We start from the raw sequence: 14,145 nt of genomic DNA, 5'->3' as shown, positions 1-14,145 counted from the left end.
AGGTCCATATGGTGCAAAGCCATCTGGTGGCCGTGCTGTTACATTTAAACGTGGTAGCCCACAGAAGTAAGAAAAGAATTGCTGCTGTCATGATTATCTGGGGGTAAGTGTAGGACAGCTTCTCACACTGTTGAGCACCGCTAATCAAGCAGGCAACCAAAACGGCATCGTGGTGGATACGTACTGCTGAGGTACGTGGGAGGCAGGAAAGTGACGCCAACCTCGTAGAGGGAGAAGATGGAGATAGCTGACAGGGACATTTTAAAATGAGCTTGGCAACAATGAAAGAAGGAATCCCCAGGCGGATGGACGGGCCCCAAACCACCACAGGCCACGGAGTTGTAGGAGACTTGATTCCAGGAGTCGTTAAAGTGTGCAGAGGGCCCAGTTTCAAGGGTTGAACGCTTCTTCATCATAATGCTACACCACCAGGAATGCATGGATGTTTACCATGGCTGCGTCGTCATGGATTTCGTTATCTTTCTGGTTTGCCTGATCATTTAGGACTTGCCCAACTGACGGTATAACCTCAGCCTAAGTGTGAGGTCGACCTTCTTGTGTTTTATGCCATTGTGCATTGGTTATTTCAGCGTTCACAATGATCCTGGCCCAGATTACAAGCTCTCCAGGGGCAAACCATCTACCCCAGACAAGTATCGTTATCACATGATGGTAACTGGGCAGTGTGCCTGTGCGCATGTGTGTGCATGTGCAAACAACATTAGCTCAAAATGGCACAGGCTGTAATCTATGTGTACTAAGGTTCAGGAATTTTTCCTTAGATAAGTGCCTAGAATTCTTTGGTGGTAGTTTTTGACAATGTTTTTCTTTTTGTTTCTTTTTTGTGAGATGAAGTCCTACCCTACTTAGCAATTAAAAATAAAACTTGCTAGAAGCTCCATGTTTGATATGTCAAACATATACCTTATTATACATCCTCTCAAAATATCACAGATAGGATAATAAAAAAAGCCAACAAGAAGTATGTGTTCATGTGGAATGGGAGGGGAATTGTGAGCGCACTTGATGAGTGTGTGAGGTGGAGGTGGACACACAACCAGAAGAGACTCTGAGGGCTTGAAAAGTGGTGGATGGATTTCAGCCTGTGTCCAGGAGCCCTGAAGAGGCCTCTCTTATGCCTTGTTCTCTGAGCATTTGGCTTTGACTTCTAGGAACTTCTCCCTCATACTTTTGACTTCTAGGAACTTCTCCCTCATAGCTTTGATTTCTAGGAACTTCTCCCTCATAGCTTTGACTTCTAGACTCCATCTCAAGTTGGCACTGCAGAGGCCTTCCGTGGGGGTTATACAAATTTCATAGCTTGTTTCTGATCAAGTTTGGGGGCCTAGCGGTTGTTTCAGAAATTGAAAAATTATAGTGTTTTCAAGCCAGGTTAGTGGTTTTGATGAGAATACAATCCCATCAAAATTTTAGCGTTTAACCCAGTCAGTATCAGTTCCAAGTCGAAATCTCTTCTGATTATAGTGTTTACGCAGTCAGCCCTCAGTGCTGCTTCCTTGTTTAATTGTGTCTATTTTAAGGCCTTTAAAAACAACTGGTTAGAATAAAAATGGCAGACACCTTGAGGTGGGTGTTGTGGGAGTCGGGGAGCCTGGGCTCTTGGTAGGCTTGACTCAAGGCCGGTGTGTCTGAGGGTCACCAGAGCCGTCCTGAGCCCAGAGGATTGAAATTTGCTGGGAATGAACATAGCCTGAGGAAAAGTGTGAATGAATTCCCCCAAACAGGAAGGGTCCTATAAGGGGGAACGTTGCGGTGTGGTCTTACCCAGGGTCTTTTATGGGTCTTGACCTTCTGGTTGTGGAGTTAACCTTTACCGCTGAGCCAATCCGGCCCTCTTCTATGGGTTTTATGGCAGGAATCGGGGACTGAAATTACCTTTATTGAGATTGGTCATGTTGAGGACTTCGTTGGGTAGGCCAGCAGGAGTTTTCGTGCCCTCATCATGGTCCCCAGCACAACCAGAGACATAGTCATTCAGTCATGGTTGTACACTCGTGTTTGTGGCTACCTGGTGATCAGCCACGAGCCCTTCCCTAACTCCTGCCTCATCTTTGCTTGGGCCTTGGTTAGGAGGCTACCAACACCTAATTAAAAAGCCTCAGGCATTTTTGAAGGGGGGCGGCATTCTGCATAGTTGACTTTCTGAACTTGGAGGGTACAAATCATCAGATTTTACACTAAGACTAATTGTGAGACGTAGGCAGAGAATGTGCTTCCTGGCTGTACCGTACTTCCTTCCACAACTACCAGGGAGTGGATTAGCGTCCACCCAAGGCCTCCTCACAGTTCTAAAAACCACGGGTCACCAAATGCACAAACGTCAACACCTTTTAGCCTCTTTTAGAGCTCTGGACCCGGTGCGCCTGGGATCTGCCTTTTAAGCCATCTGAGGCACCAGTTTCACCAACTATTTTGCCATCTTACAAAATTTGCCTGACACACACCGACCTTGCATTTTGGGGTTTTTGCTACCATAAACCTAGTAGTGCCTTGGCGTTAGTTAAGGCCTAGATCGGCTGCTGTAACAGAAAGTTGAGAAGAAAGTGATTCAAAAGATGGTGATTTGGTTTCTCTCACATAATTGTCCAGAGCGAGAGAACTCTAATTCCACAGAGGTTCCAGCTATGTGCGGAAGTTCACCAACAAACACAACTGTTAGTTTCTTACAGGAAGGCGTGGCTGGATACCACACACTTCTGTGCACATCCCCCTGGACTTGAAGTGGATCAGATAGCCACATCTATTGCCACAAAACCCCTCCCCTGGGGTACCTAAATAACAGCCTACCCTCCTCCTCAGGTCCCTAGGACAAACCAAAGTTCACCCTGGAAAATGAATGAGTGTATTAGGCATGCTTGTAGATCATGGATGAGGAGGCTGAAGCGTGGGTGGCAGACCCCAAAGCAGGAGGTCTTAGAAGGCTTGGGTTCAATGGTGGCATAGGACTTGTGGGAATAGCCAACCAATGCCTGATTTGACTTAAGGCCCACTCCATTGAGAAGGAACCCATACCCGACACTGCATGAATAATCAAGAACTGGGAGGAGGGAGGGAAATATAATCATGATATATTGTATAAGAAAAGAATCTATTTTTAATAAAAGGAAACACATTAAAAAGCATAGAAGAAAGAAGCACGGCTTGTGCTCCACGTGGATGATGGCCGCACTGATGGCTCCTTCTGTTGGTCTCCAGTGTGTACTCTGGAGACCACGTGCAATTAGGGCAGAATTGTACACAAATGGCAGAGAGGAGTTGCTGGAAACCCCGTTGAGTGTCCAGTGATCTTTCCCACCTGCTCTACGAAGGAATGTCAACAGTCCACGAGCCCAGCTGCTGCAAGCAGGCAAGCTTAGCTGAGGATGACGGCGGCTGTTAGCTCTATAACATCTACCCATGAAGTAGACTGAGACATGACGGTGAGATCTCCTACGTAGTTACAGGAATCCCATGGCTAAGAGGAACAGCAGTCTGTCATGGTGGGATAAAAACAAGCAGACCCCACTAACTGTATCACGTACTGCTGAGTATGTTAGTTCTATGCAACCCAATCCCGCACAGCTGAGAATTCTTTTGCTGTTCAGATGGAAATCGTAAACAGGGAAAATGTGACTCCCTTGGTGGCTGCAACTTAAGCCTCCCATGTCCGGACTGCACCCAGTGTGGCAGCGCTGGGCTGTACCAGTGAGTCAGCACACAGGAGTTAGTAGTGGCTCTGAGCTTATAGCGTTGGGACCCTTGTTCCTCAGTGCTAAAGCTCCGGGCTTGGAGTGCCAGGACCCTCACCTCTTCGCTCACAACAGCTTTCCAGCTCCCTCCTGGCTGGGATCTGCAGCTTTCTGCAATCTGCCCCTCTCCCACAGCTGCTTCTGGGGGTTGGGCAGTGCTGGGAGGTGCCCGCTCTCAGTACCAGTTCAGCCATTAGGCCCAGGACAAAGACTACAAGTAGGTACCAGAGCAATCAAATGAGGCTTAACGGGGTCTGGGCCACAGCCCTTGGGGAGACAGTTCATGACAAGGCGCTCCCCTAGGCTGCTTAGAGGAGACAGGTATACCTCAAGTTCCCATGCATAGGTTGACATGACCGAGATTAGTGTATCAACACCTGTGGCTAACAAACGTGAAAACGCATTAAAATCAAGAAGATCATCAAATGCCCAAATATAGCACAATTAGGATTTATTTAATCACTATACACACTCAAGTCAGATTTAAAGACCATTAAAGTTGTCTATAATATAGTGTCACTATGTTAAGTGCAAAAAACTGACTTAGAGGATGAAAGGGTTTGGCTTACAATCACAGGTTACCCCTTCATGTGGGAGAAGTCGAGGCAGGAACTCAGGCGCTAATCACATTATATCCACAAAGCAGAGCCGAGAGAAGCGACTGGATCCATCTGCCCGCCCACTGGTTCTTCCAGCCTCTGTCTGGCTGGCTCCTCCAGCTTCTGTCTGGTCGGCTCCAGACCTAACACACAGAAAAGGTGAGCCCTCACCCAGTCGGCAATCCAGGCTGTCCCCCTGCTCATGCAAGCAGGGCGAGGGACGCTGTTGGGTGGCTGTAGGCTGAGTCACTGTCACATAGACGGTTCACACTACACTGAACATGGCTGTATTAAACGTTTAGATGAACAGTGATGTTAACCTTCTAGGGACTTAATACTAGAGCCCTTTCCTTTCTCCCCCAACAACTATTTATTGAACATCTGTTTTGTAGATGTTCTACGTTAGGCACCAGAATAAGTAAACTAGCATATCTGAGCCCTGCTGAGGCTGCTGTGGCGCAATGAACAGACCATAGCCACAGAGGGCAGGACAGTGGCTTCTGTGGCTGTGTGGCATCTCTGTAAGGATGCGGAATCAGCCGATCTCTCCGGCATCAGGAGGAAGGCCCTCAGCAGTTGTACCAGGTAAGAGGCGTGGGCTTCAGCGAGGTGCTTAGCCAGAACAGTATCTTGCTTGCTTTTAGAGAGTTCCCTGAAGACAGGTGGAAGGTGGCCACGGAGGAGAAAGAGAAAAGTTCCAGATTCCAGGTGATGAAGATCTAGAATAAGGTGATTGTCCAGTAATAGAGAGGAATAGAATTCAAAGGGTATTAACAACAAGCAGGCACACAGGGGCACAAGACCGAAAGAAAATTCCTCCTGGAGGCACTGATTCTGTTCCCTTCTTTGAGGAGCCAAAAATGAGTGTGTAAATACTTAGTGTAAAAATGAGCATGTAAATGCTTACAGTGTAAAATGAGTGTGCAAATGCTTACAGTGTAAAATGAGCGTGCAAATGCTTACAGTGTAAAAATGACCACCAATTTGATAGTCAAACTAACCTATCTTAACTATAAATTTTAGAGCTAAGCAAACTGTCTACAGAATACTTAAAATACAGATACCAAATGTCAGGGCCCACTCTGACATGTGAAGTGTTGGGAGTCACCACACCCACCTTTGCAACAAGAAAATGGCTTAGCAAACAGGAAGGCGACAGTTCTTGGGTGCGCCAAAGAACTGTAGTAACAGGATGGTCTCCGCCTGCGGATTGGAGGGTCAATGGGAACAGACAGGCAGAGCACACCAGGTGCACAGGCAGCAGGTAAGGTGATGAGGCTGGCCAGAGTTAAAACCCTCCTGGCTGAGTCTTAGAGGTGACCCTATACTTCCTTGAGGGTTTTTGTTTATTGTTTTAATTTTATTGGTTTATTTATTTTGTTTTTTGTTTGTTTTTAAAGATTTATTTATTTATATAGTATCCTGCCTGTAGGCCAGAAGAGGGCACCAGATCTCATTATAGGTGGTTGTGAGCCACCACGTGGTTGCTGGGAATTGAACTCAGGTCCTCTGGAAGAGCAGTCAGTGCTCTTAAGCGCTGAGCCATCTCTCCAGCCCCCTTATTGATTTATTTATGTGTAAAAGTGCTTTGTTTTAATGTGTTTCTATACCATGTGTGTGCCTGATATCCACACTGGCCGGAAGAGGGCATTGAATCCCCTGAGACTGGAGTCACGGATGCTGGAAGCCAGTACATGGTTACTGGGAATTGAACCTGTATCCTATGGGGAGCACTCAGTGCTGGAACTGCTGAGCCACCGCTGTTGTGGGATGTTCTGGCTTTTTGGGGGGCTTGTCATCCAGCTCCCAGGTAAACCACGCACGGAGACTTATTCTTAGTTATGAGTGCCCGGCCTTGGTGTGGCTTGTTTCTTAACATGTTTTCCTTACCTAAATTATACCAACGACCTTTTGCCTCTGAGCATTTATCTTTCTCTGTTTTTGCATGCCTTTCTTTCTTACTCTGTGACTGGCTGGGTGGCTGGACCCTGATGGCCTTCTCTCACTTTTCTCCTTCTATTCAGCCCCGCCTACCCTTGCTCCTGCCTCACTATTGGCCGTTCATCTCTTTATTAGGACCATCAGGTGTTTCAGATAGCAGCAGTCTCACAGTTAAACATATGCATCGTAAACAAAAGTCACACACCTGAAAATAATATTCCCCAACACACCTCTAGAGTTCCCCTTCCTTGAGTTCTACCCTCTTGGAATTCTATCTTGTTCTCCTTTGAAGACCAGAGCAAAGCTCCTACTGCTGGGCCGGGAGGAGTGAAGCCGTCCTTGTGAGGTCACTCCAGAGGTGCAGCTTTGACAGAACAGGTAGAAGGGAGATTCTGTTTACTTTGCTATTTTCTTGTCCCCACCCCACAAACCAATGCTCCAACAACCTGCAGAAGAGAAACGCTCCTTGCAGGCTTCCTGAAACTCTGAGACCTAATCGTGAGACTAAGATAGTGTCTTTCCACACAATGAGGTTTAACAAGAACTTCAAGGAGACTTGAAGAAAACCAAAAAACAAAGCGCACACACACACGCACACACAAACACACAATTCCTGCCATCCAGATACATACAAAGCCCACACTTCCATCTAGCTCAGCTCAGTTTCTTTTGCTCAGTACATCACGCCTTGCTCTCAACAAAAATTAACAACAAACAAAAAGCAAAACGACACAGTCCAAACTACAAAAGCAACATCTGAGCCAGGCTCAAAGATGGAAGGAATATTGAGACCACCAAGACGAGAAGTGTCAATGACTGCTTTAGTAATTAAGAGTTCCCCTTTTAAAACTGAACGATAGCTGGGTGGTAGCGGCACACACCTTTAATCCCAGCAAAGCAATCTCTCAGCTTGAGGCCAACCTGGTTTCAGAGCTAGTTCCAGGACAGCCTGGAGAAACCTACACAGAGAAACCCTGTCTGTAAAATAAAATAAAATAAAACAAAACAAAAAAACTGGATGATGAAGGGGTCAGATTCATAATGCAGGCACAGAGAAAGAAACGCCAAGGAAAAATCAAATGGAAATACAAGAAATAAAAACTGATATCTCAGACATGAAGAACATCTGATGAGTTTATCTGGAGTGGACACTGTTGGTGAAAAAGATTCACTGCCCAGAGCCAGAGGAGAGATGAGTAGAAACTTCCCGAACTGAAATACAGAGGGGGGGGGGGGGAGAAGAAGAAGGAGGAGGAGGAGGAGGAGGACTGGAGGGGAGGCGGCTATGCGTGGGACGGGAAGGGCAGAAAGCAGAGACAGGAATGGAAGCAACGTTGGACAGTGATAACAGCAAATCTTTCCAAAAACTAGTGACAGATGCCAAGCTACAGACACAAGAGGCTTAGAGGCCAGCACCTAGGACGGATGTGCAGCTGGGTATATGCTCTTAACCTGAGTGGGCTCCTCAGGCCCTGGCACAGAGATCTTGAAGCAAGGAGGAGGACAGAGCAACTTCTCCACAGAGGGGCAAGGATAACATCCAACTTTTCTTCAGAAAAATTACAAAAGAAGAAAGAGAAGTGATATATTTTAGGTACTGAAAGAATAAAAAGCCTACCAGCCTATACTTTTGTATCTTGTGAAGTTTCTGTCAAAAGGGAAAGAGAAATGAAAGTTTCTCTAGGTCTCAAATAGAGCTGCTTTGCAAGAAATGTCAAAATAACTTCTTTTAAGAGAAGAAAAACTATATAAGCTAGAAACTCTATCTTCATAGAGAAAGAATGAAACATCAGGGAAGAAGTAAGTGAAAATAAGGAGTATGGATTTAATTTTTTATCTTAATTTTCTTCATATCCTACAGTATTTGTACTACCTAGGAAGTCTGCTCAGAAAGTGGGCTTTCATTGCTTTAATGAACATCGAAGACTCTGGGAAAAACAGAACTTTCAAAAGAATTATAATTAACATGTCGAGGGGACAGAGAAATGAACCACAGGAAAACAAACAAACCAACAAAATCTCAACTGAAGGAAAAGCAGTAGAAGGGCAGAAACCACAGGAGCTTGGTGAAAGAGTGGCCAGTCCATGGCCATGAGAGGACTTAGGGGCACTGTGTTATCTGGTAAAGATAGCAGTTCCAGAGTGTCTCCCATGAGTGTCTCCCATGAGTTTGCAGGGAGCAGCCCCTGGAGCCCGAAATGCTAGCCTATGTCATGTGAGTCTTGTGCACACTGCGCTGTAAAAACCACCGCTTCCACACAATCTCCTCCCAGATGGGAAAGGAGGGGGAGGCTCTTCTATCCCTGGGTTAATTATGCTAGGAACAGTCACACCCCTGGCACCCAGTGAGCACATCTGCTAACTAGAGGAGCCTGCAAGGAACATTTGTTGAAAGATTGCACAAGGGGCATAATGCTGCTTTTTCCTTAAGGCCTATGATTGGCAAACGATTTTAATTCTTCTAGTCTAGGTAGCAGATAGTATTCTATAGTCATGCAGACTACCCAAAACCTTGGATATTCAGCTTCGTGGACATTCAGTGTTAGTTAAAGTTGGCTTAAAGAAACCCTGCAAAATAAAAAAAAAAGCATGAAACAAAGATATATAGAAAATAAATCCAAACAATAATGATAAAATCTGAAAAGAGCTCTCCACTAAAAACAAACACACATGGTGTCCTTAATGTTCAAGGTATTATTAACTTAACCTAAAGGTGGGGGACCGGGAAGGTGCAGTGTGGAGGCTAACTAGAAAGAAAACAAGATGGGCAGCCTGAGAACATTAGGTCCACCCCTCTTCCCCAGACCCCGGAAAATGGGATACTGTGAAACCAGGTAAGACAGTGGGTAAGAGAGGCACCTTCACAGGCTGCTTTGAGTATCTGGCCTGGCAGTTTTCACGCAAGCCACATTCTGTGGCTAGAACACTCTGGAAAGGGCTTGTTAATAGAATCAGGTAAAACCCTACAGGTTCATTAGTGTCTGAATGCAGAGGATCCCGGGCTTGGTGTTTGGTCTTTCACACAGTCCCAGCTTAGAAAAGCGTAGGAAGCCTGAGCTAGTGCCCAGTTCCCCTCCCGGGTTCTCGATGGAGACAATTGGCATGTAGTAAACAGAAGCAAACCTCCCCTGGATGAATCTCTTCTTGGGAGATTGTACCATATCAGAAGACTAGGGGTCCTATTCTTTGGTTTGGTAGTGAGTGTGCAAGCGGCATGTCTGAGGGGGCTGTGCTTTGGGTCTGTGCAGGTCTGCCTGCGTGAGAGGGTGTGCAGTAAAAGGGAGTCCCTCACAGCGGCTTACCTTGCACCTCCCAGCAGCAGAATGTGAACGTGAGCTTGAACGTTGCTACCCTGGAAAACAGAAGTGTTCGGTATGGGTTGTGAAGGCTCCTCCTCTGCAGAGGAGAAACCCTAGAGACACAGAGAGACTGAGCATGGGAGAGGCAGTGCAGTGCCTCTGGTTCTGGACGCTTAGGAAAGCAGAAAGAGAACAGGAGCTAAGGAGAGACGATCACTGGGAACTGACTCTGGACGCTGAGGAGAGACAAGTTCTTCTTCAGAGACATAGTGGAACCAGTGGGAAGCTTAAACAAGTTTGTGAAAGATGATGTACCTGCACAAAGATAAAAGAGGGGACAGACAGTGAAGAGACCGGTGCAAACTCCTAAGATTAGTCTGTGCTAGACAGCAACAGAGCAGCTCTGAGCACGAGAGGCAAAAATTACCTGTGAACATTTTCTTTTCCATTTCTTCTTGAATTTTCAGAAGAATCCGCTCTTGTTCCAAGGCTTCTATATACTTTGAATAGCACCAGGTTGGCTGGAAAAAAAAAAATTTCAAACTTTGCCGGATTTCCCTCAGGAGCACACTAGAGATAAAATAAATCTCATTATTCCTTTGTTTACACTTCTTATTGATGTATAACATGCACCAAGAAAATTACATCCTAGCCAATTACGGTAGCTCATGCCTGGATTTCCAGCATGAATGAGTCTGAGATTAGCATATCTCTAAGGCTAGCCTGAGGTACCTATTAAAGCCCAGGTCAGCCTGGACTATTCAGTGATACTCTGTTTAAAAAACAAAGCAAATTGAAACAAAAAGAAAAATATATTTGAGATATTTCTATCATCTATCTCAAAAGATAATACAGATTTCCCCATTTATGCATTTTAATTTTTAACTGTGAACCACAGATCTTTATCTACCTAGTATTCTCCTTTCATATTTATATTTATTCCATAACAAAGCTACTTCTTGCTGTAGCCTTGACCTGAATCTGTAAATTCTTTCCCTGAGTGAGGAAGAATGTTCAGACAACCATACTGTTGCCCAGTGACAAATGGGACAAGAGCTTATATGATGTGGGATTTCCCTCTGTGTGCTGTGATTACCATTAATGAATAAAGAAACTGCTTTGGACCTATAGCAGGGCAGAACTTAGGTAGGCAGGGAAAACTAAATTGAATGCTGGGGGAAAAAAGGGCGTAGTTAGACACCATGGAGCCACCGCCAGAGTCAGACATGCCGCAACTTTGCCGGTAAGCCACTGCCATGTGGCAATACACAGATTAATGGAGATGGGCTAAATTAATATGTAAGAGTTATCCAGTAAGAAACTAGAGCTAATGGGCCAAGCAGTGATTTAATTAATACAGTCTTTGTGTGATTATTTTGGGGCTAAGCAGCCAGGAACAAACAAGTGGCTCCTTGCAACACTTACGGGCTCAGCAACAGCGGCTCAGCTATCTTTGTATTGGTTACGAACTTAGATGCTTATTAAACATCCAAGATTATTTTGGGGTGACAATTTGAATTTAGACTGATTATTGAATAACAATAATTGATTATTATCTCCTAATTTCTAGAATGACAACATGTAGGCTTAAAAAAGCAAAAATCAATAGTAAATATGTATATTTTTAAGGTGCCTCTGACATCCAGCTATTCAGTTCCCTACAGAAAGCAAAAGCCAAAAGTAAATATGTATTTGCACAGTGCCTCTGACATTTTAAGGCAAGGACAGGACATGATTATTATCAGTGACATCATCATTATCCTCGCCATCACCCCCTTTCTTTGATCAGAGGGGATTCTATTCTCGTTTCAGGCAGCAGAGTAATACTGATGTGGACAGGGCTCAGGACAAAGCCTTTGTGTCTGCATCCCTCGCTGAAGCTTGTGTTGTGCTCCCAACAGGTCAAGCCAATCATTTCCTGATGCGTATACCCGAGCTTCATCCACTTCGGATAGACCTGTCAGTACACATCTCTACAAAATCAACCGTTTCTCTTCCTTCATGAGAGTTTTATAGCCTATTAGTTACCTCAGTAGGGTAACAATTCATTTGGCACTTCTAAATGCAGAAAAGATTGTTTTATGAGTTAGTATTGTCCTAAGGTGCAAACATTTTTAAATACAAGTCATTAAAAATGGCTGTAGATTAAACTCATGTTTCAGAGAATTGATATGAAGGTGTGCTAGTTGTAAACATAAAAATGCAAATGTATTGGGTGGTGGGCATGTAATACAAAGAATTAAGAAACTGAGACTAAGCATTTAGCATTCTGCGCCGTCTCTGAACTCAGCACACTAATCTACAGAGGTGGTTGTATTCTTATTCTTTTCTCCAGGAAGATGTCGCTTCACTGTCTTCAAGTTAAACCATCACGAGCTGAGGAAGAGCTCAGTGGGGGACTACATGCCTCATCCGCACAAGGCCCTGAATTTCAATTCCCAGCATGCTCTAGGGGAAAACAGCTGGAGGGCATTCCCTTCAGACTCCCTGAGGATCACCATTGTAACCCATTTTCACACCTACACCACAAACTGACCAGATGTGTACACAACCTTCTGCTGCTGAGTGACCAAGTCTAGAGGGGAAGCGGGCCCTGGCATCTTACCTGCCGGCCATAGGCTTGCAGGCCCAGCAGGGACTCGCTGGCTAAAGGTGCTTTGGTTAGAGAGCCAGTAGTACTTGCATACTGCTTGAGTCCAGCCTGTGAGGGAAAACAGAGAGTGAGATCGTGGGAAGTTATAATGTCGCGTAAGAAATCAGTTCATGGTGAGTCTACACTTGGAGCTTCACGCCAGTCACTTTGGCCTTTAAATTGGCCATATAAGAACACTTAAAGAGAAATGAGACAAGCAATGAGGTAGAATATAAAAATCCAAGCATCAAAGAAAGACTATAGTTCCCGTGAACAGACAACCAGACTTTCCACTGGGGCAATGCATGGACATAGAACTGTAACCCCCACACAAATGGAATCAAGGTCTATGTGTTCCTTCTCTCATGTCTGCCTCTGGGGAAATGTTCCATACGATCACAGACAGAACATTGTTTGCAGAACAGTGCCTCTCACACGGGGCACCCGAGGATTTGCTGTGTGGCAAATGAATCCCCGCACATACGCTGTAGTGACTGAATGGTCTCCCACCCTCAGGTATGTGCTGAATGGTGACACCACGTGTAACTGTGCTGTTATCGTCAACAGATGAATAGCATATGCCTGATGCCTCCCTCCCTTCTTCCAAATAGAAACTAGGGTCACTTCCAACTCCGTGTGTTAGAAACCAGTCAGTATACATACACCTGTGCTCACTTGGGATGATTCTGCCATGCATAATAATTTCCTAGAAACATGTAGAAAGAATGAACACCTTAAACAATATATGTGGTCAAACAAGTGTGTGTGTGCTCATAAATGTGCAGATACACCTGACCATGGAGCCAGAGAGCAGCCTTGGGTGTTGCTTCTCAACACCAGTGTTTCTGACAGGGTCTTTCCTGCCTAAGGTAGGCTAGGCTGCTGGCCAGTGAGCCTGGGGCTCCTCCTGTCTCTGTCTCCCAGCACTGGATCACTAGTCCATGCCACCAGGCCCAGCTTATTCACATGGCATGTGCCCCCTCCCCCCCCCACACGTAACTTCTTCACTCTAGGGGATGGAGGCTGTTGACGTTGTCTAGGTGTGAAGAAAGCCTTCATGAAGAAGAGAACACATCTGACAACAATTTTGGGAAACTCAAGAACAGTCTGAGAGCCGTGAAGGAAGGCAAAGGCTTGAAGTCACTAACGCCTGTGGCTGTAACTTTTGGGGCACGGTTCCCAGGCCCACATTCCTCTCTGGGCCGCACCTCATCCTTTAGAAGTGTGATTCCATCTAGAGCGGATTCAGGCTTACCTTTCCGATCTTGTCTTCATCTGACTCTGACATTTTCTTTTTCTGTTTATGTTCTTGTCTTCTCTCTAAAACACTCATAATTTTTTCATCTGTTAAATTCTTCCTAAACTCACAAAACTGTGGCCAATACTTAAACAGAACCCCAAAAATTGTCATCTGTATTAAGAAACAAAAAACTATGTCTCAGATTACCATTCTCGACAAATGTACCAAATTAACTCTAACTTGCCATAATCATGGACTTCTCCATCCTTAAGATACACCGCACAGCCCCCAACCCTAGCACCTTATTGTTTGCAGACTTGGTGCAGTGAGCCCAGCACTTCTCTCCAGTCCTCTTAAACACTCACTGGGTGTACTGGAAAGTGAATTATTCTCAGTGTTTCCCTAACCCATTGATCACATTACTAAAGACTCCATTAGGTCTTTTTAAATGAGAAATTCATGTTTTCTTTTTAAGCTGCCCCGTTGCTCAGCCGCACTCTGCTGTTTTATGCAACTATTCCAAGTATTCGGTTCTTCAAGGGAAACTCCCCCGAGCCTTTCTCTGTCTTTTAGAGAAAGGAAATACCATTTTGTCTCTGGAAAGGCTCTTAAACAAAGCTGCGGATCTAAGAATAAATCTTGAGTAACTTTTAAATGATATAATCTCTTTTATGTGAGAGCAAGA

General features: G+C 45.1%; 1 protein-coding gene across 1 annotated transcript in view; it reads right to left on the bottom strand.

The window, feature by feature from the left end:
- Positions 1-9,787: 9,787 nt before the first annotated feature.
- Rgs22 (regulator of G protein signaling 22) overlaps positions 9,788-14,145 on the bottom strand; it is a 95,517-nt gene continuing 91,159 nt past the window's right edge. The window contains exons 23-26 of the mRNA XM_041637479.1: positions 13,476-13,631; positions 12,194-12,289; positions 10,016-10,109; positions 9,788-9,903 (exon numbers count right to left, since the gene is read on the bottom strand). Coding sequence (XP_041493413.1) covers positions 9,788-9,903; positions 10,016-10,109; positions 12,194-12,289; positions 13,476-13,631 — 462 coding nt within the window. The remainder of the gene's footprint in view (positions 9,904-10,015; positions 10,110-12,193; positions 12,290-13,475; positions 13,632-14,145) is intronic.

Source organism: Microtus oregoni, unplaced genomic scaffold (assembly GCF_018167655.1).
Source record: "Microtus oregoni isolate MIOR12 unplaced genomic scaffold, Mior012 000053F_ref0000044, whole genome shotgun sequence".
NCBI classification, from domain to species: Eukaryota; Metazoa; Chordata; class Mammalia; order Rodentia; family Cricetidae; genus Microtus; species Microtus oregoni.
The sequence above is the reverse complement of the archived record's forward strand: the minus strand, read 5'-3'. Positions and strand labels throughout refer to the sequence as shown.